At 39.3% G+C, this 27,287-nt stretch overlaps 1 protein-coding gene across 1 annotated transcript in view; it reads left to right on the top strand.

Moving 5' to 3' along the window:
* LOC103149868 (insulin-like growth factor 1 receptor) overlaps window positions 1-26,937 on the top strand; it is a 48,422-nt gene extending 21,485 nt beyond the window's left edge. The window contains exons 3-21 of the mRNA XM_007569224.2: window positions 8,627-8,930; window positions 9,478-9,614; window positions 10,036-10,180; window positions 12,803-13,011; window positions 13,239-13,365; window positions 13,554-13,789; window positions 14,884-15,051; window positions 15,126-15,327; window positions 16,546-16,850; window positions 16,977-17,110; window positions 17,455-17,614; window positions 17,740-17,836; window positions 18,451-18,521; window positions 18,594-18,823; window positions 18,912-19,019; window positions 19,447-19,609; window positions 20,515-20,644; window positions 20,782-20,916; window positions 21,920-26,937. Of these exons, the coding sequence (XP_007569286.1) occupies window positions 8,627-8,930; window positions 9,478-9,614; window positions 10,036-10,180; window positions 12,803-13,011; window positions 13,239-13,365; window positions 13,554-13,789; window positions 14,884-15,051; window positions 15,126-15,327; window positions 16,546-16,850; window positions 16,977-17,110; window positions 17,455-17,614; window positions 17,740-17,836; window positions 18,451-18,521; window positions 18,594-18,823; window positions 18,912-19,019; window positions 19,447-19,609; window positions 20,515-20,644; window positions 20,782-20,916; window positions 21,920-22,415 (3,557 nt within the window). The 3' untranslated portion in view covers window positions 22,416-26,937. The remainder of the gene's footprint in view (window positions 1-8,626; window positions 8,931-9,477; window positions 9,615-10,035; window positions 10,181-12,802; window positions 13,012-13,238; window positions 13,366-13,553; window positions 13,790-14,883; window positions 15,052-15,125; window positions 15,328-16,545; window positions 16,851-16,976; window positions 17,111-17,454; window positions 17,615-17,739; window positions 17,837-18,450; window positions 18,522-18,593; window positions 18,824-18,911; window positions 19,020-19,446; window positions 19,610-20,514; window positions 20,645-20,781; window positions 20,917-21,919) is intronic.
* The last annotated feature ends 350 nt before the right edge of the window (window positions 26,938-27,287 follow it).

The following is a 27,287-nucleotide window of genomic DNA, read 5'->3' as shown; positions in this document are numbered from 1 at the left end:
TGGTGTTTTCTTTGACACTTTTTACCCTTCCTCCCATTTGTGTTTCCATCTTCCATTTAATGTTTAATAGAAAAAAAATTGGACAAAGTAAAACAAATATGGGGAGAGAAAATAAAAGCAATTTCATGGTTTAAAATAAAACCATGAAATTGGTTTGGCCAATAATGGGTGTGGTGCGCTGTCAATCATTTTTTAAGTATCTCAGGATTTCTAGTACACCCTTATAGACTGTACTGGAATCACTTTTTATGAAAAAACCACTATTGGATATGACTAAAGGAAGTGACAGTCACATTGTTCCATTGTTTTCTTTGTTTTTACTTTCTTCTCATTTTCTTTTTGTCATGTTGACGCCAGATCAGTTGTGATATCCGTTTTCATCTTATTTCAACACAAAGCTGCAGGTATCAAGAAACAGCTAATGTGATAGCTTTCTGGGTAAACCCTGTCCTGCTATCGTGTGGCTCCTCTAAAGCCTCTGGGGTGGTGGGGGGGTGCGCAACATTTGATTAGCCTTGTCTTTTCAAGTCAGCCAACAGAGATGCCAGAGATTCCTTTAGTCTGTAATTGTGCTATAGAGTCAGCTCAGCTCAGATGCTTGTTCCCAGCAACTTCCTTAAGACTCACCAAAGACTCTGTTTGGACTAACTTGAACAAAATAGTTTTTTGTTTTTCAGATCCTGGTTCAGATTTTGTGACTCATAAAAATACCACAATCATTGTTTTGTGAATAATACTGGCTACCGTGTCAAGGTTACCTAAGAGAATTACAGTAAGTGGAGAAAAGTTGTTGTGGGGATGTATGAGCTGTTTGCTTAGTTGTTGCTTAGGTTTTTTTAACCTTAGGTTGCTTAGGGTTTTTTTTTCCCATTTATTCTCGTCTTTCAACCTTCACTTTTAGATTAGAGATGAAAAACATAATTATTTATGTTGCTATGCCTTCTGGTGCAAGGTCCTTATCAAAACAACTTGAACAAAAAGGTATATAAATTACAAAACAACAAGGTTGATATTTCTCTCTTTAGAAGCTGGCCTTCTAGCACATTAATTTTGAGTAGAAAGCACATCTGGGTGCAAACCTTCCTGTGAAGCTAAAAGGTTAATCTAAATGTATGTCTAATTTGCTATATGCACAGGAAAAAATAAGGTTTTTGTCTGTAGAGTACACCACTACATCACTGTACTTTGGCTCTTTCTTCTGTTGTGCTGCTCACTTCTTATGATGAAAAATATTTTCATGCCATTACATTCTTGTTTATTGTCAGCTTGCAGGGTGAATAACAAAATGTGCAACTTAAATATGTCATTTTGTTGTAGTAAAAGAGATGTAACCCTGATGTTGCAGTTTCAACTGGTTTGTTGACAACTGTCCTGCAAACGAAAAGTAGACGCAGTTTAGATTATGATGATCACAATCTGTTGTTGAACTGAGTGTCCAACTGTGTAAAAAAAAAAAAAAAAAAAATTATGATGATCACAATCTGTTGTTGAACTGAGTGTCCAACTGTGTAAAAAAAAAAAAAAAAAAAGAAAAACTAAGCTGGCAATAAAGTTAATAGATTTAGTAGAGGATATGGCCAGTCGCAGCTGTGTACGGCGCATTGACCAACTTAGATTGGTCAATGCGCCAATCTAAGTTTGCGCCAACTCTCTTTTGATATCTTTTTTGATATCAAAAGAAACAAATGGGAGAGCTAATCAGATTTTGTATTGGTCAATTTTTTTTATCATGTTTGTCTAAAATTAGGCAAATAAAATCAAAAGTAAATTGGGAGTTTTAATGTTTAATTGGGAGTGTTTAAAGACCCCCTCTGTAAGTTTTAATGAAAGCCCTTCCCTCTTGTGGGAGCTTTAAGCTAGGAACTAGCGCTGCAGTAGCACCACTTTTTCTGCACCAGAGCTGCTGGTAGTACTGCCAGTTCAAGGTTTGAACACATCCCCACAGTCAGTAACATTTGTGAGTATAAGATCTAGAAGTAGCTCCGTTTTTTGGGGTCCTTGTTGAATTTTAGCTTTTTATAGCTGCATTTTATGCCTCTTGCTTCAAATAAATAACTCCTTGTGGTTAAACTATAAGACACTTGAGAAGTCATTTGTTTGAATAATAACAACACTATACAACAGATTTGTTTTTCACTTGCAACCATCCAAATGCTTTACAAGTTTTTAGAAACTATAAAGAAAAACTTGATTAAGTAATTAGCAAACTGCCTTGGACACATTGCCAAAGCTTCCCGATGAGATCACATTACCAAAAATGATTCTGGGAAGCACTGTGTAATTTTGGCACAATGTCTGTTTATGTTAAGAAATATAGCAATTTGGATTGTTCACGGATGTTGGAGATCCAAACACAAACACTTTCCTGATTGATGCCTGCTTATTTTCTGTTGTCTGTATTGCTGAAAGCACTTTGTGTGGAGTCTGTCTTGTCAGACTTGGCTGGATGGCGGTTTGTGTCTTGCATTTCCCCTGATGAAATGGCCAGTTTGTTGCGATGTCTGTTTTCCTATAGGTATGCGTTGCAAACAGGACAGTTGAGGTCAATCGTGTTATGTTGCTAATGAATCCAGACCCATGTGCTCATTTGAATTGGCCTGCAGACACCACTCACACAAACAAACACACTTCTGGTAGACTTTTTCTTGAATGACTGAGTCTGTGAGCGACACTCCACACAGACTCACAGTCTGGCCAAAACAGATCATGCTTTGTGTAAGGCTGTGAACACAGTTGAGTTTTCAGTATATTATCAAATTTCTTTTCTGTACTGGAACACTTTATTTCCCAATACAGCTTGAGAACTGGGGGACACTGGGATGACATTGAAGTATAAAAAGTTGGGGAAAAGCTGTTGTAGATTCTGGAAACCTCAGTTATTTTTAGCTTGTTATGCTGCAATGCTCTAGTCTATTTGTTTTTGTTAGTAATTGGATATCTTTATTGCTTTAAAATTCAAACTTTTCTAGTTATAGCTTTACTTACAGCTGTCTATAACCACAGGTATCCTGATTGTAGGCAAAGTTGTGAATGAAAGACTAAGTAAGAAGTAATGCACAAGTAAATCCTCAGTAAACCAATAAAGATTTATTTTTGTTCATTATAGCACCAAAACCTAAACAATTTTCAAAAATATACAATAATGTACATTTGTTAATAATCTGAGGAACAAGTTTTCTTTAGTCTAAAGAAAGTAGCAACACTTTTATTTTTACTTATCCTCACATAAAATGATGAATATCCCTGACCAAGGTTTGAAGTCATGTAAGTTTTGCACTATAGACAATAGTGAATGTAGTGCTTGATATAAAGACTCGGAAACTTAGTGCAAATTATTACTGACGCAAAGACATAAACTAAGAAAGCTTTAAAGGCCCACTCACATCTTCTGTCATGGTATTTGATCTAGTCAAAAATAATACCGAGCCAAATTGTCAGAAATTCTGGTCTAATTTAGCCTAGAAGACATTCTGTACTTCCTCTTTAGAGGCCTCAGATCAAACTTTTTTTTTCATGAAATCATGAAGGGAACCTCTTTAATCAGCTTCTTTTTGCAAATATACATATTAAAAATCTACTAAACACTAGTTTAATTTTCAGAAATACACAGATCAGGAAAATGTCCCATTCCGCATTTCTAATTTGCCAAGGATTTTAGAGTTAAACTTACATCACAGTTATTGCCGTATTGTGTTTTCTTTATTACCTGGGAAAATAACCAATACATAAGCATTGTTGACTTGACCAGAAGATTTCTTACAAATGAGAAGTCCGTGTGTAACTTTCTGTTATTCAAACCACTGGACTGGAGGTTAGTTTGGCTTGAACGAAGGAAAATAAAACACTCTATCAATGTTTTTGAATCGACTGTGCTCTCATCTGTCTAGACATCTGCTCTCGTCTGTTTTTGTGTATTCTACACTACCAAAGCCTGGATTGTCATAATAGGAATGTTGTTCCTGCGTGGGGCATGCCTTATCACACCCAGGGACAAGTGCTGAAAAACGTGGATTAGGAAACAGACAGGTTTTACATTCTGAACTTTTACAGGCAGGTCAAACGTCAGTTTTGATGAATAAACCAGCAGGATATTTACTGTAAACAACCACTGTGAAGATCTTTTTTTTGTTGTTTGTTTTATGTGTTCCACATTTTTTGAGCCAAGTGTCGACTGGAAAAGATCTGTTTTGATGCAAAAGCCCAGACATTTTCCTGCCACTTGGCTGTTGACTGGTTGTATTTTTCCAGCCAGTTCGTCTTGTTGTTTTAATGCAATGCGTTTATCTTTTAGCTCACAACTGGTATCTCTATCACACACCCTGAGAGTTTGATGTTAAACGAATGGATAGGAGAGACTTTTTAAGCTCTCTTCATTGATGCAACTTTTAAATAGCCATTACTACAGCAGAGCTTTAGTGTCTGAAACTTTAGCACGCTGCTGTAACTACATGCAAATATGGTATATTTATGATGGTAGCTTGCCCTGTGTATTAACCTCAAGGCAAGGGTTAACTAGGCTCAATAAGCCACTATTATGCTTTGACAACTGATCGCCTAAGACATTGCTTTGTCATCAGTTTCTAAGCGCAGGTATGACTCAACTTATTCTTGCCGAAGATGTTTACATATGGAGCAGTTTACTTAGGCTCTAGGTTAATTTTATCTAGATTGCAGAGTAACCCAGATTTATTGCATCAATAAAATAACGTGTTAAGTCGGTGTTATAACTTTGCAAGTTTTACATTTGAATAAAGGCTTATTTTTTTCCAAATACTGGTCTATTACTGCTCTATTACTGTTTCCTTTTAAGTGAACATTAATTAAACAAATCCTGCACCATGGAGTATCAATAAAATTATAGTGAAACTGTAACATTATTTAGGTGATCATTGTCTTTTTAGTTCTTGATCCAGAAATGTTGAACAATAAAAGGCTCTTGAGGTTAAAAATGTGGTGAACATGATTTGAATATTGTGCATTTATGTGACACGTGTGCTTTATAAGTCTAAATCTTTTAGGGTCCCGGTTAGCGAAGGTCATAGAAACAAAGACAAAATAATAGGATTAGAAGGTTATTATTAAACTGCCACATTACACACATTCCTTGTGGATTAGCACTGATAGTAGTCATACCCTCAAACTAACAGAAACGTTTTCAACAGAATGTGAAGCACAGCCTGTTCCTTTGCAAATTAAATAACCTAAGTTGAACATATGTTTTGGCCTATGTCATGCATCTTCTACTTTTATTCATTAAAATATAGCACTTTCACACCTAATTCTGAGTATTTTCTTTTATTAAGCTGGGGATTTTTTCGACGGTTAGTGGAAGTGCTTACCTCACCAGAATGGAGTCCAGTAGACCAAGCTCCATAAACACAGGGACAATCTGCTGTCTGGTAACTTTCCACAGTTCATGCTGTGGGTATCTCCTATTTTAAAACCCGATTCTTAGTACTAGTTTTATGTATTAATATATTTGTATTTGTTGAGGTAAAGTGGAAATTGTAAGACAGGTGAACAGAAGAGGGAAAGAAATGGTTCACAGCAACCATGAGTATCCATTTGAAACAAAAATAAAAGTCAGACAAATCACATCCACTGAAAAGAAAACATTGTCATGAATTGTAATGTTGGTGTCTTACACCATCTAAAGAAGTCGAGAAAAGTATTGAATTTTTTTTTTATCATGTCCCCAGTCTGGATAAAATGTAAAAATAAAAAATAAAAGTATCATTTAATATTCAAAAATAACTCAGTTACCAGAGATTATAACTTCTTGTTCCAAAACGTAAAAATTGTCCACTGTACTGATTTCTCTCCAATCAGATTTTTACACTCAATCTGTGGTTAAAACCCCCCCATTAAAACTATTTATTTATTTATTTTTTTTTGCAAATAAACACTTCAAATAATTTAGTACGTACTTTAGCCTGATTTGACAAATCTAAGTGATGTAGATTTTCAACAGACTTGAACTAACCCAGATGCCTTAAAGATCTTTGAAATATTTATTTACCATACTGCCAAATTGGAATCCAACTACATTTTTTTTTATTTGATAAATTTGAATTCTGTTATCTTATCAAAAATATATTGGAGAATTTTAAAATCTGAGTCTGCAATAAAATTTGGATCATAAAACAACTTCTGTGCTAAAATGGTACAGAAAGAGAGCATATAAATTTATTTAATTTCTCATGTGAGCATTGATAGACTTGTATCCTAAAAGACTGCGATGAAGCTTTATTATTTTTTTTCATCACAGTAAATGCAGTAAAATTTTGTGATGAAATACAAAGTTTTCAGATCAGAGGCCCCTTAAAATCCCAGCTCCATCTTCTCCATTTCACACATCCTTGGCCTTTTATTTTGGGGCTACCTCAGAAAGTCCAACCCACGTCCCATTGGACTGATCAGGGTGTTCAAACCCTCCCATACAGCTGTTACAGCGTCATGCCCAGAAAATTTAAAGACTGCAGTACTTGTCGAAAGTGCGTGGCAGTGTAGCAAGGAGGATAAAAGCTGGAACTCATTATTTTTAAGGCGTCCGGTGGAAGGCTGTTGTACACTGCTGCGTACTCCGTGACCCATCCACGTCTCTCCGACCTTCACCATCAGTCAGGGTTGTACTTAGGAGGGCAACAGACTGGCTGCTCAGGCCTGCAACAAACTTCACTCAGGGATTCAGCATAGCTCTCTCTGTGGGGCCGAGGCTTTGCTTTGTAATAAATGACACCTTTCTGCCAGCCATTGCCTCATCAGAAGAGGTCAGAGGATGAGATGGAGTCCCGGGTTGGAAAGTGGAGGGGGGTGAGGGGTTGTTTCAGGGAAAGAACACTCTGTGCCAGAAAATGCAGCACTGGCTTCCTCCTGCTGAGCACAAACAGCCCCTGAATGGTTGGTGAGACCATGCAGTCTGGAGGTTCTGATTGGTTTCAGAGTCAGTCAGGAGGAGGGGCTGAGGATCATCCCCTCACAAAGAAAGACAGTATTTCTAAATATAAATCATAGCAAAATCTATAGCAAATAGATGTATTTTAATGCTTCCATTTGGTTCTCAACTGCTTCAAAAAACAGCCTAAGCACTTAAAAAAAAAACCCCCACTAATGAATAAATTGAGATTTTTTTTGGTGTCTAGAAAATGAGCCGTTTCATACATCTCCCGATTGTCGAGTGACAATTGACAGGCAACACCAGCTATGTCACCTAGCAACCCAAGCAAAGCTCCAGCATTGTTTGGTCAGCTAGTTGTACAGATGTGTGCTCTGTACAATGGCTGCTGGAAAAAAGACTTTGTTGTTGTTACCATTCAGAAACCACTTGCTGCATTCTTGTCGGTTGAGCAGGGCGCGATCCTTCTGCTTTTCAAAGATGCGTGGTTGTGTAATTGCACATCTGTTTGCAGCCATTTTCACGTGTGATGGTAAACTTTGAGTTGGGGGTGGGGGGATGTGGCCAGTAAAAGCTTATTTGGATTGAAAGTGACAGGAGGCCCTAAAACAGCTCCTTTGAAAGGAGCTCATGTTAGGCAGAACAGAGCGGACTGAAATCTCATTATCTAAGAATGAGTTTGTGCTCAAAATGTAATGAACATGTTTTGTATGACCAATACACTTATCCTAACATGTTCAAGGAAGCATAATAGGCCACCTTTAAAGTTAACTTTTGCTCTAAATTACAGTTTTACACTAAGATGATAATCTAGAGCATTATAAGTAAGTTAGGAAAGGTTGTTTTTTTTCTGACTGTTGTTTGTTGCAAATATAACTGGCTCAATTGATCTTCATTCATTAACCAACAAAATCCTTGATTTTCCATATTGCATTTTATGTTTGGATATAACCGACATCATGTTCGTATAACTTACCCAACTCCTTCATTTGTTTTAAATAAGTCATAGTGAGTAAAACTACACACGTTAACAGGAGGCAGCAGCGTGCGTCATATCTCGTTTGTAGACTTTATTTTGTTTGAAAGACTTGATGGAGGCAGGAAGTTGTAACCACCGTTCTATCATGCAACAGCATCCTTTAAGCATCAGTTCCTACAAACTTCCCTTTGTTTAGTTTGTGTTTAAACACAGCTTGTGGCTGACCTAAAAAAATGACAATAAAAAACGACGGCTTATTAGTTCTTCCAGTTTTTTTCCACTCTTTGATATGCTTCTTCCTTGCTCACAGAACTGACAGACTAACGAACAGGAATAACGCCATGCTGTAATTCACTTTAATTAGCTGTTAGCTTGTCTTTATGGCAGACAATCATAGCTGACCTGCGAGGAGTTTGAGCAGGACAGCTTATGTTCCGGCTTTTATGTTGAACCTCTTTACTGACTGATATTAGAGATGAGTGAACCCCTCATGTATGTGTTAACGTTTAAAGGGCAGTTTTAGATTTTGTTTCCCTGTAAGTCCTTCATGTTTTTATTTAAACATGGTGAGCATTTACATCTGCCAATGCTTCATTTTGTGTGCCTTATTAGTTCACCTGCCATCAATTATAATGTCCCTTTGATTTTATTTATTTATTTTTTTCAAAGGGACATGTTCATGCAGAGAAGGTTTTTCTTAATAATTAAATATTCCTCCCTCTCTCTGTACTTTTTTTTTTTTTTTACTTCAGAGTGTCCTGAAAAGTGTGGAAGGCGAGTGTGCACAGCTGACGGCGAGTGCTGCCATCCTCAGTGTCTGGGCAGCTGCTCGCTTCCGGGCGACGACACTGCATGCGCCGCATGTGTGCATTACTACCACAACGGCAGATGTGTGGCTGACTGCCCTCCAGGCACATACAGGTTCGAGGGCTGGCGTTGCATCAGTGCTGACTTTTGCTCTAAAGTGCACCTTCCAGACTTCGACATCTTCGTCATCCACGGGGGAGAATGTATGCCTGACTGTCCGTCTGGGTACACGCGATCCACACCTGACAGGTAAACTCAAGTTAAACCCGAAGTATAGTCTTTCACAATTTGTCACGTTGTAGCCACAAACTTCTTTTTTTTTTTTTTTTTTTTTTTTTTTTTTTTTTTTTTTTGTGGATTTTAAGTATATGCTGTACAGAACACAACTGTATCATAAATACATGAAAAAAGTACAATCTTTCTTCCACTTTTAGTCACTCTGTTACGTAATACTTTGTTACAAAAAATATGTTTTGTTGCAATTTCAGCTACAAGGTTTCCTCTTTACCAACTTTATGAATCTAGTAGCTAATTTATTTTTACCCGTTCTTCATAATCTAGCTGTAACTAAATATTTTTGAAAGACACACTACAGGCTATAATTTCCCCTGAAAAGGGTTTTTCTTCACGTTAGTTTCCTAAGTTTTCAGTGTTTGTGACCTACGGTGAAGTCGGAACAAAAAAAAAAAAAATCTTAAATGAGCAGAAATAATGAGAGCTTTGGAGACTGCCAAAGTGTATAGTGATGGTGTACATTTACCACCTTTCCCTTTTTACCTGCCTGTGTAACCCTCAGCATGTCGTGCACCGCCTGCGATGGCCTGTGCGATAAAGTTTGTGACGGGAAGGTCATCGACTCTGTGGATGCTGCTCAGTCTCTCAAAGGCTGCACTGTTATCAAGGGCGACCTGCAAATCACCATCCGCAGAGGCCGTAAGTACTGCAGCACCACACTTCATTTATTTTTACTTTAAGGGTTGATGTAAAAGTTATTGTTGAGTTTAAACGGTATACACCAAAGAGATTTTCTGATTTTCAGAATAGGGAAGTTGGCTGAGAAGTTTCTAAACTGGGAATCCTTTTTGAATCAATTTATGCATCTCAAAAAAAAAGCTCTGTTTATTTTTTTTAAGTTTGGAGGGAATAATAGGTTTAGTTTCTTGAATTGTTCTGCTAATTACTGAATAAGCTGCTTCTATATTCACCTGGCGTAACAGAACAGAATTAGAAGCAAGTGTTGCTTTACTGTGCAATGACTGAAGTCTGAGATGCACATCCAGTCTGTAAATAAGTGGAACATGTCCTAAAACCTCTCTGTGTACGTGCGTTTGTGTGTGTATGTGTGTGTTTTCAGATAACATGGTGGCAGAGCTGGAGAGTTTCACAGGTTTGATCCAGAGGGTGACCGGTTATGTCCGGATCAGACATTCACACACCCTGAGTTCACTGGCGTTCCTCCGAAGTCTGAGATACATCGATGGAGAAAGCCTTCACGAAGAGTAGGACCACTCAACACACACTTAATCAAACCAGCAGAACTTTGATTTTTTTTACCCAATAGCCATTACCCATTTCTCATTTATTTGTTGGGAGTGGTCTGATCATTTTTTCTATCAGTTTGTTTTAGTCATTTTAATCTTTTGTCTGTCTGGTATATATAGATGGACAGTTGTCTAAAGACTTAGATAGCATGTTTTTATTACTTAGTTTTTAATTAATTGTTTTTTGTAATTGATATCAGTTATTCTGTTACTCTATTATACTGTACACAACTCTGGAACTTTCAATATACAAACACGAATAAGAAACTGACATCATGTAAAAAAAAAACAAAAAACAAACTGTTAGGATTCCTTAATTTGATTTAATGTACATCTTGCTAGATGTACTGAACGATTATGCATAGAGTCTTCAGCCATTTTGGAATCACGAGTGGAAACCAGAATACCTTTTCTCACATTCTCCTGTAAATAGCATATCCTGAATATGGTAGAGACCCAGTTGAGGTCCACAAGTGGTTCAGAGATGGTTCAGCTGCAGAAACTTCTGAATTTATAGGCGAAGTTACAAGATTTCCACTGTAAGCAGTAATACAACTATATTTATTGAAACTGTCCAATTGCAGTTTTGCTAATTACTACTCGACAAGCTTTCCTTTGAGTGCTTCTCTAGTTACTGTGGAACAAACTAGAATAATTATCTTGATCATCTGATTTTTAATGGCACATTCAGTGATTGGGCATAACTTTTTCACCGCTTGCCTAATAGCACTTTGCTCCCCCCTTATCCTATAAAAACAACCCTGACCTGTCGAGACATGGTCTCCTCTAGATCCTTGATGGTAAGCTGTGGTATCTGGCACCAGGATGTTAGCAAGCAAATCCTTTAATTCCTCTAAGTTGTTAGGTGGCTTCTCCTTGGAAATGTTTGTCCGGCATATTCCATAGATGCTTGATTGGATTAAGATCTGGGAAAGTTGGAGGGAAAGTCAAAGTGTTGTGCTTCTCAAAGCATTCCTAACCCGTTTTTTCTTTTTTTTTTCTTTTTGGCTACTGAAAAAGGAAACAGCCATATGAAAATATAATTTTCATGAAATGGAACAATATTTAGAAATGATTCCATAATTATTTTTGGATTCTGACTAGATCTGCAATAATTAGTAATTGATTGATTTATCATATTGGAAAATAATTAGTGATGCAAATAACCAAATAATTCAGTTCCTTTTTTTAAATAAGGAAACAAACTTTTCATTGGCTAAAATGCAACAACGTAGTGAATTTGAACTAGGCAAGTTAAAACTATGCCCCTTCAGGGGCATAGTTTTATTTCCAAAGAAGTTTTTATCTTAAATGCAAAATGTCTATATATTGTTTTGACCAGTTTTGGCTTAGTTACTGCTCTGACTATGTTTTGCGAGCCTACTGTAACTCGTCCTTTTTTTGAGCCTGTATACTAGAGTTATCTCTTAATCTATTGCTAAATTAGTTGACGATTATTTCAAGACTATTCATCACGATAATCATTTCAGCCCTAATTCTGATTTATATCCTTCACAGCTTGATTGAAATACTGGCATTTTTCAGAAAGAAATGTAAGAGAAACACAAAACAATCTTTTTTGTATCTGATGATGTGGCTGTGGTTTCTCATTTTAAGCTCAGGAGAAAACTGGAGGAAATATGGCGCAGTAGTGACATTGCCAAGAACTGGTTGTTCTTTAAAAATTCAAACAATAAGAAGAAAAGGGCAACATTGGAGATGTACTACATGTCACAGCACTGGGCTCGGGAACAGAGAGGCAAGACGGAAGCCTTTAATTACAAATAAAAATATCCAAGCCATTATAAATTGTGCAAAAAATAATTTTAAGGTCTCTCAAATGCTTGTAATGTTGTGGTCTGAGTAAATGAAGGTTGAACCTTTTGGCCATAATTCCGTTTAGCAGAAACACGGCACCAACTTTGAGAAGCATCATGTTTAAGACACTTTTTCTCAAGCTGGATTTGTCTTTACCCAGGTGAATCTCTGGTCCACTTGTTTAGTCATCACAATTTGATCCAAACTCACTCAAATCCTTCACTTCTCTGCTTGCAGGACAGAGTTTGAAGGCAGAATTTTCACTTGTTCCTAGTAGTCAACCAACAGTCAACTAACAAGTGCTGTGAGTGTGTTGTTCACTTTGCGTGGCGGTAGTCGTACTGTTTTGCTTGATTGTACAGTCTACACAGTCCTTGAACGCAGCATAATCTCCAGCAGTGCCTGGAAAGGTTCTTAAGGTCGTGGTGAGGCCTTCACCCCTCCTTCATCTGTTTGTCTTTTGAGTTCACTGGAGTCTAACTGTCCCAAGGTCCACGTTATACCATTCCTTGATGTTTGGATGTTACCCAGTGATTCATAAATTCCTATCTGGTTTAATAAAATAACTTACTAGGTGATTTTGTCTGTTTGCAATAAACTTCCAACTTAAAAACAGGTCTATTTGAAGAGTTAAAAAAAGAAAAAAAAAAGGAGAGAGTTTGCTTTCAGTCTGGCATGATTCATTACAAACACAAATTTAGAGTGAAGCACCGTGTTACTGAATCGCATTCCCTATCTTGTTTATCTGGTTTGTCCCTCCAGCACGTATGCCTTCTCAGCATTCGACAACCAGCAGCTCCAGTACCTTTGGGACTGGAAGCAGCACAACCTGACCATAAAAGCGGGCAAGCTGTTCTTCCGAGCCAACCCGAAGCTGTGTACGTCCGAGATCCGCAAGATGTGGGAAAAGACGGGCGTCCTGGGCCGCTTTGAAGAGAGAGACTTCCGAAACAATGGCGACAGAGCCAGCTGTAAGAGTCGAAACGAACCTCCGTCCAAAAGCCACAAACATTTAAATTGCTATGTCCAGTTTACTCTAGTTTAGGAGCAGTTTGCAAACACCTCCTATGTACTCATTCCCCCTCTCTGCACCATATGTCAGGGTTTAGAGCGACGTACTCTTTGCACGACTAATTGTAGCTTACTTTAGATTGAAGTACTTTTGGTGAGCTTGCCTTACTATTTGCTGCCCTCTTAGGTGAAAGCACCATCCTGCAGTTTACATCCAACACCACCAGCGACAAGAGGATCAAGCTGACATGGCAGCGCTACCGACCTCCTGACTACAGAGACCTCATCAGCTTTATAGTCTACTACAAGGAGGCGTGAGTTACTCACTGCTGTTTTAATCTAACTCGAAGTACGACTCGGTGGAGGAAAAAAAAACAAAAGCTGAACAAACCCGTTTTGATTTGGTGCTAGAGCAAATGTCTCATTCTTCTCTGGATATGTTGAATTTCTGCCGCTTTGGGCAATTAACTGAAGATTACAAATTGACCAATCCTCTTTGTAGGCCGTTCCAGAACATCACAGAGTTTGAAGGGCAGGATGGTTGCGGGTCCAACAGCTGGAACATGGTGGACGTGGAACTGAGGCCAGATAAGGAAAAGGACCCCGGGGTTCTTCTTTCCGGCCTGAAACCCTGGACGCAATACGCCATCTTTGTCAAAGCTATCACCCTCATGGTGGAAGACAAACACATGCCCGGCGCCAAGAGCAAAGTGGTCTACATCCGCACCAGCCCTGCTGGTAGGAACGATGATTTCATACCTTTTTACACCCAATCATTAGGTTTGCGAGGAATGTATGTCTGTATTTTTAGTCAATTGGAGCCAAATTGATACCTTAATGAAAGAGATGAATTACAAAATTTGCAAAAAAGTAAAAATCGTAAAAACTAGAGCATTGGCACTGAAATAATAATATTTTTGCTCTGATTGCCTTCAGTTCATCTCCGTCGGTGTCTCCGATTTTTTTTTACTACAGTTTCCCTCCACTTAACTTTCCATACATGGTCATGACATTTCAATATAGAAACCTCCTGTTTTATTGATCTTGTGTCGCTATTTGATCTGTGAGAAGCTGTATTTCACGTTTTTGTTAAACATGATAAGCCGTATTCATTAAAATACACAGTATTATGATATTCTAATTTACTGAGATCCATATTATTTCTGTTATTCCACACTCTTGTATGGCACACCAGTGTAACTGGATACCCTCTCATTTCTTTTAGGCTTCATTTCTTTCATTTTCTTTGAGCAATTACTGCCCTCTGGTGACTCCCAGACTGCACTACAACCTAGTCAATTAACACCCAGAGAGAGAGTAGTTAGGACAATAGGCGCCTAACAGTCCTAATCATATAATTGCGATGCCGTAAAGCCTAGCCTAAAACTGAATCTACCTGGGATTAGATGTAACAGTACAACAAATCATCACAACTTGCAGATCAGCCCATTTCTTGTTCTCACCTGAAAAAAAAAAAAAAAAAAAAAAAAAAAAACCTCCTGCAGAGGGTAAACAGATATTCTTTTTCGTGGGATTTTTTATTTTTTTTTAGCGACATTACGGCTTCTTGTCAGAAACTTATTCAAACACATTTTCGGAGATGAGCGAAGGATCTTTGAAATAAACACAGCTGCAACTCAAAGGCAATGAGCAGCATATTGATTTACAGAACTGTAATTCAATTAGATGAGACGGAGGACTGCATAAAATAAATCCAGCTGCAGTGTAAAGGCATAGCGGTGCTGTGATGTCAGAGAAACACAGCTGCCCTGGCAGCCTGCAAGGAGAGCGCTTTCCCTGCAGTTCCTCAAGTTGTGCTTTTCTTCTTTCAGCGCCCTCCATGCCTCAGGATGTGCGGGCCTACTCTAACTCCTCCACGCAGCTGATGGTCCGCTGGTCGCCCCCCGTCTCACCCAACGGAAATCAGACTTACTACTGGGTGAAGTGGCAGAAACAAGCTGAAGACAAGGAGCTGTACCAGCATAACTACTGCTCCAAAGGTAGCTGTTTACCGTAAGGCTTTCTGCTGAAGGCAGCTCGATGGGACATTCATTCTTCTCCCTCCTCCCATCAGAGCTAAAGATCCCCATTAGGATTGCTGCCACGGGAGACAAAGAGGAGGATACAAAGCCCACTAAACCAGATCCTGATGGAGCAGATAAAGGTCCTTGCTGTCCCTGCCCCAAATCGCCTGAAGCCCTGGAGGCTGAAGCTGCCGATGCCTCCTACCGAAAAGTCTTTGAAAACTTCCTACACAACACCATTTTTACGCCGAGGTAACCTACTTATGTTGTGATGTGACTGTAGAGCGGTTTTAACTTGATTTATTCTTTTTTTACTGTTCTGGAATAACTTTTGGCTCCTGTCAGAGTTCAGGATTGCAGCATCCCACTTTGAACCAAAAAACATCTGCAACGCATTATTGCTCTCGGTCTCCACACACAAACATACACACGTCTCAGTCCAGTTGATGTAAATTAGCTCTCCGTATGCTCGGCATAAACAGACGGAGGAGTTGGACGCGTCTGCTTCTGAAGATCAACATCAGGTGACTCTGAAGACACCTTTTCCTGTTTAGTTCTTCTCAAGCAAACTGTGTGTTCCAGCTATGGAAATCACATCATCTCTGGTTTTTAGTTATTTATTTGAATTTTTTTGTTTTTCCCTTAAAGAGGAAAAACTAATGGGATTGAAGCTTGAAGTTTCCTCACTACTTAAAAAAAAAAAAAAAAAAGAAAATCCTGCAACCTTTTTTCATAGATAATGATCATTTCTAACCCATTGACCCAAATAACATAAAGTAAACCAGGTTTGGTATGTCGAGATGCAGCAGTCAGAGTTTTTTTGGGGGGCCAGATTTCCAATCACCAATTGTTGCGACGTGAACAACAACTTTACTTCTCATTTCTGGATAAATTGAAAAGTCATCCACCTTTATGATAAAATGTTTACGATAAAACAACAAAGGCTTTCTCCAAATATAACGCCTCTCTGCAAATTCAGCAGGTAGTGAGAGTGATCACATAAAAAGTAATCTATTTTACTTTCTCTTTTACCAGCAGCTTATGACTCGCTACTCTTTTATGTTTGTGCACACAAAATATTAAAATTCAACGTGTTACAGGACATCAGTTTTTCTTTCTGCTTCAGAATGCACTCACGTATAACAACTAACTTAATATTGGGGAGAAAATCCTCTGGTTTGCTATTATGGTAAAATAATTCATTCATTTGCTGTAACTCGGCTTTTAGCAGCTGTTCTACTGTATGTCATTAAAGGGGCGGTGTTGTGTATTTTCCAGGCAGACAATGCCATTTTATAGCACAATCAGGGAATGATGTATCAAATATGACTTGAAAGAAATTTGACTTTGCATCATAGCAGCAACTGACACCTTCAAATTGGTAGTAACACATACCCACTTAGTTTAATGTCACTCTTGCCGTCAGTAAACGTAAACTGTGCTTTTCTTCTCTGTTATTTCCGCCTCCAGGCCTCCAGATCGGCGTCGCAGAGATCTCTTTGGCGTCGCCAACTCCACCCGTTCTCGCCGCTTCCACCTTTACGCCAACAGCACTGCGATTCCCCCCCCTCAGGGCGGCGGCAACGGCAGCGTCCCTGACCCAGAGCCAACCGAACAAGAGTACGAGGTCATGGACGACAAGGTGACCAACCACGAGCTGCAGATAACCGGCCTGGAGCCTTTCAGAGTTTACCGCATCGACATCCACGCCTGCAACAGGCAGGTTCAGCAGTGCAGCGCGGCCGAGTTCGTCTTCTCCAGGACCAAGCCAGCAGGTCAGAACTTTGAACGGTCGTGAACACCACGGCAGTGTCTGACTGGAACTTTTGTACTGGTTTAGTTCTGCCGGAATACACAAGACGTGGTAAAATCAAGATTATCTTCTGCATTTCATTCTCCAGAAAAGGCTGATGACATCCCAGGCCCGGTGAGCTGGGAGGGCCATGAGGACTGGGTGTTCCTGCGCTGGCCGGAGCCCAGCCAGCCCAATGGTCTCATCCTCATGTACGAGATCAAGTTCAAACTGGCTGCAGAGGTAGGTCAACATCTATGAAGGGTTCTGACATTTTAGTAAACAGCTAGTTGCTGTGTATTTAATGTCAAAAAGTATTTACACCCTACTCCAAAATCAATAGAAACATTTTTATCTATTTTTAAATTGTTTTTGCACGTCTCCACTCATATTGTTATAGATTATTTTTTTATATCTGGTGATGAGCTTCTCTTTGCCATCACCCTGATCTTTAGCTCTTTCTCCATCAGATTGAAGTTGAGTCGCAGGCCGGACTGCTCCATTAATAAAACGTCCTATGAGAAGAAACATGTTGGCATCATTATACTACTTTAAACCGTGTTTCCGTTTCTGTTTGTGTTTGTCAGGCCGAGAAGCACGAGTGTGTTTCTAGACAGCTCTATCGCAGCCAGCAAGGCGTTCGCCTGACTAACCTCAGTCCTGGAAACTACTCGGTCAGGGTGAGAGCCACATCACTGGCTGGCAATGGCTCCTGGACCCCCACCCTGAATCTTTATGTTTCTGAAAGTAAGAAAAACAGTCTTGCTTTTTTTTTTTTTTTTTTTTTTTTGTTTTATTTCGTTTGTTTCTTTCAAAAATAAATACGTAAGAGACCTTAGCAGTCAGTTTCATCAAAGTGTTCATGTCAACAGGTTCTGAAAGCGTCTTCGCTATGATCTTTGTTCCAATCTTGACCATCGTCCTAATCTGCACTTTGGTGTCGGTGCTGGTGGTCTTCAACAGGAAAAGGTGCTTTTACATCAATTATTTTAGATATGACAAGTCAAAATTTGTTTGTTTTTCCCCAATGTTTTGCAGTTCCTTTGTGGCAAAAACAAAGAAAAAAAAATATTCTAGTTGAGTCAGGCCAGACTGAAGCCAAAGGAATTTCTCCTTTGGCTGCATTTTGTGTTTGTAGCTTTAGATTTTGTTTTACTTCTGTTTTCAGTAACCGCACATTGACATTTTTTTTTCTTTGATAAGAAAAGGCCAGTTCATGCGTTGCTTTTAAATCTTATTCATATCCCTGAAAGTTCTTCATGTCACTTTGCAAAACTGTCCTTCAAAAAAACAGGCTAGTTGAGACAAATGCACCAGGCTGAAGACGTTTGTCATTCAGGTTTTTGTGGTGTTTGAACACTTCCATCAAGGTCGTTTAAATTATTCATGCGATTTCATTGATTTATTGCTCATTGCGGCAGACCTAATCTAGAGCATAAAATCTCAATACGATACATTAATGTTTGTGATTACAAACTATGAAAGTCTTTAAGAGAGATGTGCACTTTTTAAAGGCATTGTACTTAGTAGAATAGGAGATACGTTGTGAACTTCTAAAACCAACTCTTGTTTTCTCCCCCCAGGAACAGCGATCGGCTCGGGAACGGAGTCCTGTATGCCTCTGTCAACCCCGAGTACTTCAGCGCAGCAGAAAGTAAGTGACGTTTGTGTGCTGGACGTCTATCATTGCAGACTTTTGCTAACGGAAAACAATTTCCTTTTAAAGTGTATGTCCCAGATGAGTGGGAGGTGGCCCGGGAGAAGATTTCCCTCTGCCGGGAGCTCGGCCAGGGGTCATTCGGGATGGTATACGAGGGCGTGGCCAAGGGCGTGGTCAAAGACGAACCGGAGATCCTCGTTGCTGTAAAGACTGTAAACGAGTCGGCCAGCATGAGGGAGCGGATCGAGTTTCTCAACGAAGCTTCTGTTATGAAGGAGTTCAATTGCCATCATGTGGTGCGCACAAACAACACCTTAGGATGCTGTAGAGATGTCAGGAAAGTGAGTTTGAAATTGCAACTTGTTTTGGGGGGTTTTTGTGCAGGTGCGTCTTCTTGGTGTGGTCTCCCAAGGCCAGCCCACCCTGGTCATTATGGAGCTGATGACCAGAGGAGACCTGAAGAGTTACCTGCGCTCCCTGCGTCCCAAAGAGGTAGCACAGCTGCACAGAAATATTGATTCTGTTTAATTCAGAAATAGTGCTGCAAGTTGTTTTTATTCAACAAAGTCATTCAGTAAAGAGAGAGCCAATCCGCATCAATCACCGAGGGATTTCAGTTTGAACAAACAGCCTGCAGGTCATTTGGTCCAGGCATCTTTACCACAGACTCTGGAAGGATTTGGATTGTCATAACGGCATTTCTTTATGCAATCCCACATTGCTTCCATAATGTTTCAATAAGAGCTTTGCATGAAACACTCTTATTGTCACGTAGCACTCCCTCAACCTGTTGATAGTTGTGAATGTATGTTTAGATTCCTGCTGCTGCGTCCCTGAACGATTTACGGATAAGCTGAATTCTACCATAAAAGATTCTTTTAACCCTCTGATGGATTTGCCGCCTGTTTCTTGTCTGCAGCAACAGGTTTCCAGCCTGTCTCTCCCGCCGCTGAAAAAAATGCTTCAGATGGCGGGACAGATCGCGGATGGCATGGCTTACCTCAACGCCAACAAGTTTGTCCATCGAGATCTGGCCGCAAGAAACTGCATGGTGGCTGAAGACTTCACCGTAAAGATCGGAGGTATATATCGCTGCCTGAAGTGGATTAAATCATGACTTTTCTTAAAATCAAGCGTGCTTATTGGCACCATGTTTTTTTTTTTGTTTGTTTTTCCATCATATTACTATTTTTCTCTGTTATGCCCTCCACCTTTCTGTTATATTATCCTCACCTTTATAGCAACATCAGTAATTTTTGGATGAAAAGTTGATGCTGCTCCATCATACAGCTCAGCTACATGAGGTGAAACTAAAGGAAGTTGCACTGGAGTGTTTATATTTCCAAACAGAACCACACAAAGAGAATGCTCCATCTTTCACTAAACTCTGCTTGGACTGTTCCTCCTTCCCGTTCTGGCATGGCCCTGCCATCTTTGTTTTTGTATCTGGCGCCGCTTAACAAGTGGCGCCCTCTTCTGGACAGCGGCCAAACAACAACACAGAAAGAATATCTAGCTGTTTGTATCCCTACATTGAAACTTTTATATCATCGTCATCAACATGCGCTCATCCCCATCCAGTTCTTGCCTCTCTTATGAGTCTGAGCTGATGCTTTCAGGTTTATTTATTCTGTGAGAGAACTGCGTGACCTCTTAGCCTGAAAGCATCTAGACCACTGCAGTTACTGCTGCGCACTTCAATTTTAAAAGCTTTCGTGGTTTTAAATGTCTGTAAAACTTGCATGGAATCTTCTCCAAAGGATTATGGTTAATTCAATACTATTTCTAGGACTATAATCTGACTAAAGAATGCCTTCCTGTCCTAAATGGAGCCACTCGACAGACAGTAATTACAGCAAGAATGCAAAAGGAAATTTGCTCAATATTTACTCGTTAAAATCGTGTTTTTTCTAATGCCTTAGGATTTTCTAATTGGACGCAACCTTCCTCTTTTTGCTGAACTGTGTCCTCTTCTATTTCTCTGCAGATTTTGGCATGACCAGAGACATCTATGAGACCGATTACTATCGTAAAGGTGGTAAAGGTCTGCTCCCTGTCCGCTGGATGTCACCAGAGTCTCTGAAGGACGGTGTTTTCACCACCAACTCGGACGTCTGGTAAGCAGGCGCACGCAAACCCACATGGGGACGTTGTTCTCTGCACACGGCGCTTCAGAAAATATCCTTCGGACTCCGTAATGAAAGACAGACTCAACCAACCTTCACAGCCCTTTCTACCGTTTTCCTCTGTGCAGGTCATTCGGGGTTGTTTTGTGGGAGATAGCCACTCTGGCAGAGCAGCCTTACCAGGGTCTGTCCAACGAGCAAGTCCTTCGCTTTGTAATGGAGGGAGGACTGCTGGAGAAACCGCAGAACTGTCCAGACATGCTGTAAGACACCACACGCACACCACCCTGCACAATTGCCTATTATGCTCCCATATACTTGTCTCTCTGTTTACCATGTTTCCCTTTACTCTGCCGTCTAATTATAAGTGACTACCAGCTACTCCCACCGTGCAGCAGTGCCGCTTGTGGCCTGTGAGATTTCTAAACAGCAGTGCTCACTGCAGTCTGTTTTACATTGTGCGTTTTTCTGTGCTTTGAAGTGTTTGTCTCTAATATGAAACAGGCCAAATATGATTCCACATCAAACAGCTTGCAAGCATGAAGGACAAATTTGGCCACCAGTGAGAAAATTCCAGAGACACCAAGTCATAGACTTGTTTTCTCCTGCATGAAGCGTTTTAGAATAGCGGTTGATGTCTTGCTATTTAAATGTCATGTAGTTTGGTGACTTTGCAACTGATTTTGACAAAAAAAAAACTTTGGTATACGTTTTACCAAAAAGCAAATACTTCATCTTTTATCACATCAGCGTCAAATTATTATCAGCGGCAGGATTTTGAAACAAATTGAGCATATGAATGTTTCTGTTTTGAAGAAAGAAAGAACAGACTGAGCTGCTCAGAACGAGAAAAGTCTTTCACAACTTTTTTCTCAGTAACTCAACCTTGGCCTTGTAATTTTAAGATGTTCTTCTGGTGAAATTACATTTTTATTCTATTTATATTATGACTGTATTCTCGTAATTAGGGAAAAAATTCTTGAAACCGGGCCTTAGTCGTCCATTGCACAACTCACAAAAGAGATGGCTGATGTTTTGAAAGTATTTTCTGTCGTTTGTAAATTTGTTTTTAGAAAAGAAAGTGACGGGGGGGGGAGTGATTAAAATCGGAAATCAAATCTGGTATGAAAAAAATTTGAGATTTAGTTATAAAGTCATATATCCCAGCTGTAGCTTCTTGTGACAAAGCACAGCTTTTCTCTACTGAGAGATTACTTCAGTAGCATATGCTGCTTATAATTATAACCAATATTCCTTTGTGTGCAGATTCGAGCTGATGCGAATGTGTTGGCAGTACAACCCTAAAATGCGACCCTCCTTCGTTGAGATCATCAGCAGCATCAAGGATGAGCTGGACCCGTCTTTCAAAGAGGTTAGTTTCTACTACAGTGCCGACAACAAGCCCGCCGAAGCTCCACAGCTCCATCTGGATAAACTGGACCACTCCACGGATGTTCCCCTGGAACCCTCTTCGCAGCAGCAACAGCTGCAGCAGCAGAACCCCCCGTCTCCAAGCTCAGAGGGGGCGCCTGCCCCGTCACAAGCGCCCAGCTCCCCGTCCTCTCCCTGCACGTCGAGCGCGGTCATGGACAAGCAGCCTTCGAGCCAGCAGGCGGCCAACGGACTCTCTGGGACTGGCCTTCCCACGAGCTCGGGAGCCACAGTGCGGCCAAACCTGGACGAACTGCCGCCGTACGCGCACATGAACGGAGGACGCAAAAACGAGCGCGCCATGCCTCTCCCACAGTCGTCTGCCTGCTGATTGGGCAGAAACACGTACACCGTTCACCCACGGACCCGAAGAACCACATGTCTGACTGGGTGGTTTTCTTTTTTTTTTTTCTTCTTTCTTTGTTTGAATCACAGTGAAGCCTTCTCAACAGGATGTGGATATTTTGAGACTTGCATAAAGATGGAAAAAACTTTCAAAGAGTTAATGTCCTGCTGTATGGCCGCACACTTTTCTTTTTTTTTTTTTTCTTTTAAATAATCTAGTATGAGTTTCTACCAGCTGGCTGTTATTTGTGATACCGCTCCTGCTGCTGAGTGGAAAGACCAAAAAGAAAAAAAAAAAGAAAAAAAAAAATCTTCAGTAAAATGAGAAATCATAAAAAAAAAAATAATAATTTTGAGGGGAGTTATTTCACTCTCTCTGTGGCTAAACTTATTTTATAAATTGTTATTTGTTTTTTTTTTATGTTTCTGAATGAGGAAACAAAACGTGTAGGCCTTTATGAATAATCAGCGTTGTTTGTGTGTGCTTTTGAACGGGCATTATGGTGGAAACATTAAGCATATCTAAAGATTAACAAGCACTAGAAGGAGGTCGCCAGTCGGTCGTTTCTGAAGCCGGCTGCCACGAGGGTCGAGGGTCGAGCGTCGGCATAATGCCGGGTCAAAAGCCAGTCCGCTGAAACAAACAATTGGAGAACAGTCAGCTCTGCCAAATCTGTTGCCAAACTCTTCTGCTTTCACATTTTCTTATCCTGTTGCTCCTCAAGATGCAGTCGTGAAAATGGAAGGAGAAAACAAACAAAAGCACTTTTGATCTTCCACCACATCGTTCATGTAGAGGCCAGACGGACGTCAACTTTCCTCAGCCGTCCTGCTCGGTTTTTCTAGTGCTGACTGCGATCTGCGGTTCCTCCACTCCGTCAGATCCCTGTGTAGACTTCAGTCCCGTCAGTTTACCTGAAATAGAGCCAGCTGCCACAAAGTGCTGTTACGTTGGGGTTTAACAGTGAATCGCGTAGCAAAATATATACGACAAAACACAAAAAAAAAGGAAAGGACTGCAGAGGAAGAGCAGTCAGGAGAACATGAACGCCAGATCTGTACATCTGAGTTTTCCCCAAGGTCAGAGGCATCCTTGTTGTACACAAACAGGTATTTTTTTACACTTGTAAATACTTGCCAACATTTACATCTCTACATGTGCAGAGCATTTATGTACAAACCAGTTGTTTTTTCACTTTTTCTAACTTTTATACAGTCAAAAACTTTCATCATGTACAGAAAGAAGCTGCTATTCCTTATTTCTCTTGTGGTGTGTGTGTGTATATATATACACACACACACACACACACACACACATAAATAAAGAACCTTCTTCAGGTTGGTTTTCAGCTCAGAACATTTTCACTCCAGTTTCTTTTTTTCTTTTTTTTATGCTTGTCATTGCTTTGTTTATGAACGGATTTTGTTTCTGCAATTGAGTAAGAGGTACAATAACTTGCCTTGCATTGAAAGACCCGTATCTTCCTCGCATCCCCTCTAGAGGGCATCCATGTTCTCTGGTGCTTTTACCATCAGATTCACAAGCCTGGTGTCCCAAATAAAATCTCAGGTGAAAGAGAAAAGCTAAATCCTTTTCTGCTCCCCTTTTTTTTTCTTCTTTATTTTCCTTTTTTTGTGCTGCTGTTACCCAGAGACATCCTACCTTGTGTTTGTCGTTCTGTGTCAGATTGTTTTATCAGTGTGAAAGTAATGTTTCTCGCCACAATGAGTAACAAGAAGTTTCCTGGTCTCAATCTTGTGGTTTGTCCTTGCCCAAGTTGTATGCAACCAAAAATACTGACAAAAAGTAGGAAAACCTTCAAAAGTTTTAGAATATAGTAAAAATATTGTGAATAAAGTTATCTGAATTTGGCAAAAAATAAATTAAAAATCCTTTTTGAGGGGGATGTTTTCAGACTCTCTTCAAGTTGGCACATTTATAATTTGAGATTTCTTGCGCGGAAACTAGCTGCCTTCTATTTCATCAAGCAGCATCTATTCAGACTCTCTTAGACTTTTATCTGAACTAGCTTTTACCAAACAAAGGGTTTCCTAAACATCCTTAAAACGCGTGGATATGTAGTCTGGCTCAGCAGAAAAACAATTGCATTTCCAGACTTTTGTCCAGCCCCTATCTTGTAGTTTCTAGTTTTTCATCTTTAGGGGGTTAATCTGGGAAATTAATTGACTTTTAGTACGTTCCTGTGCACGTCATTTAGGTTTTTCACGTCGCTGACTGAGAAGCAACTGCACTGCACTTGAGTGTATGCATATATCAAACATCTATAATTCTGAAATGTGAATTTACAGGAACCCTAGACATACATTGGACTTCTTCTGACATAAAAATATCAATTTTGTGTTCATCTCAGCAGTGGCTAAATTGCAGCTAGCAAGGAATAGCTTACAATCCAAATGTAAGCAGTTAGAGCACCTTGTAAATGTGTCCTGTTGTGGTTCAATGTTGCTCACATATTAATACAAAATGAATATTTCATCTAATTTTAAAAACAAGAGATTTAATATTAAGAGCATTTTTTTTTTCTTTTCCTGGAGCTAATTGAGTTAACTGAGTAGTTTTTTTTTAGCCCTGTCTATATACACAAAGATTAACTTTAGTTCACTATATTTAAACATGTGAAACAGTTCAATTACTATTTAGTGTTTCACAGTGAAACAACTGTTTTCTTGGTGGGTTATCTCTGGTTTGTCAGAAGTTACATGGAAGCTAGAAAATGATGTGACGGATAGAGAGCAGATAAACAGAATGTGCACCAACATTTGCTAATAAAGGTGGAAACTGTGTGTTACCCCTTTACATCTTTTGTTGTTTCCTACACATTTCAAATGATGTAAAGGGAATTTTTGGTTCACCATTTTCTGATAATTTCCTTCTACTTTTTGTCAGTGTTTCGGTTAAGTTAACTTGCGGTCTCTAGAAATCAAAAAAGCCCTTTCTTTGTATTTCTTTGTATTCCATTTTGACTGGATCATCTCACTTGCCTCTCGATCAAAAGCTTTTTTTGAAATATGTGGGCATCCACGTGTTGAAGTAGCTTCTGTTCTTTCTTTTTCAATATTTTGTAAACGTTTGATGTGATTGAAGATTTGTGTGACTAAATGGGACTGAATTTGCCTGCAGCATTCAGTTTTCTGTTGAAATGCTTCAATAACATTAAGATATTGTGACCTAAAAGGACTGACGAGAGAAATACACTATGAACCCCTTTTGTTGGAGAAAACAAAATCTTTTCTTCGCGTTTGAGCATCAGTAATAAAACATTGACCTATCTAATTGAGGACCACACGGAATAGTCTCAAAAGTGACATTTTAACTCAGTTCCCAGATGTTTTTGCTATTTATTTTTATTTTTGTGAAGTGGTAATCGCTGTACAAATCTTCCCTCGAGTTTTCCCTCCCATTTTTTTTCTTTTGTTTTGATCTCATATTTTTATGTCCTTTTGATATTCTGGGAGAAGGCTTTGTTATTACTTCCTTCAACCATCCATCTACCTCACTTTTTGTTTTGTCCAATCTATGTACTTGTATAAAACACAAAATATGTCATCTCAGCTGTTTGATCTCACTGGGTGCTGTGTAAAGGTCAAATTCAAACCACAAACCAAACCATCGTGGAAGCAGGCTAGGGCCTCGGACACATCAGACATTCTTTATGCTACAACTAGAGAACTCGATCTTTTTATATGGAGATGCTGAACAAATATATATATTTGTTCAGCAAATATATATATATATATTATTGGGGTAGCTTCGGTTGGCTAATGGGCTCTTTTTGGGGGGTCTGTATTTGCTGATTCAAGTGAAAGCTAGTGGAATTCAACATGAGGTATGGGATGGTTTCATTGGACCATTTCCCTCTACGACACTACATTGTCTTTCATTTGTTACATATATTATTCCTGAGTTGTAGCTTCTTTCTGCCCTGTAGCTGTTCCCACTATGATTTGATGACTGTAAATTGAAGAAATGTCTCTATGAGAAAGCGTTTTCTCTAAAAGCAGACCTGTGCTGTATTTTATCAAGCTTCTTGTTCTATCCTTTCTCAGCCAGTCTTGCTATAAAATACTAATCAATTTCTGAAATCAGGTTTGTTTGTGGTCTGATTTTTGCCAGATTTTTCTTTTTTTTTTTTTCTTTTTTTACCACTGGAACACCTCAGAGGTAACATAAAAACAGTAAAGTTTTTGTTTCTCTTCCCAACTCATCCCTCACTTTTTTTATATACATGTTACATTGACAGTTTGTTACATTTATTTTAAAATATGTAAGTTATTGATAGCCTTCCAAGTCCTGGATTTCTGTTAAAACAATTGTTTGGACTGATGTTTCATTTTGGTTTTTCTTTTGTACATGCTGTTGTAAGATTTTTTCTTGTTATCAATATATTACTGGGATAAAATGATTGGCTGAAGGAAAAGAGAATGTCTATTTCCTCGTTCTTTTTTTTTCTACACAAAATTTAAGATAAATAAAAAAATGTATGCAATTTGTGTGGTATGTCTTTATTTGATCCTGTTTAAACTATTTTATATTAAAAGGAAACTTCTGACCATGTTAGTCCTTTTGAGTAACATTTATAACCAAATTTAGGATTTTCTGTAATGCAGCACTTCTGTAACAAATTGGTATTGACAGGAAAATGTATGTTGAAGGAAAAACTTAAAATTATCACATATTTTACCTATTGTGACAAACGGCAGACCTGTTCAGGATGCCCAGTGATTGCTGGAGGTAGACACCAGCCTCCTTACATTAAATATGGCAGATGGATGGATGCTTTAGCATACTACCTGGGAGAATCCACCATCGGCAGGGGAATTATTGGTTTTAAACTCC

The sequence above is a fragment of the Poecilia formosa genome, unplaced genomic scaffold, assembly GCF_000485575.1.
Source record: "Poecilia formosa unplaced genomic scaffold, Poecilia_formosa-5.1.2 Scaffold238, whole genome shotgun sequence".
Lineage (NCBI taxonomy): Eukaryota > Metazoa > Chordata > Actinopteri > Cyprinodontiformes > Poeciliidae > Poecilia > Poecilia formosa.
Note: the sequence above shows the minus strand (reverse complement) of the source record. Positions and strands in the feature narration are given on the sequence as shown.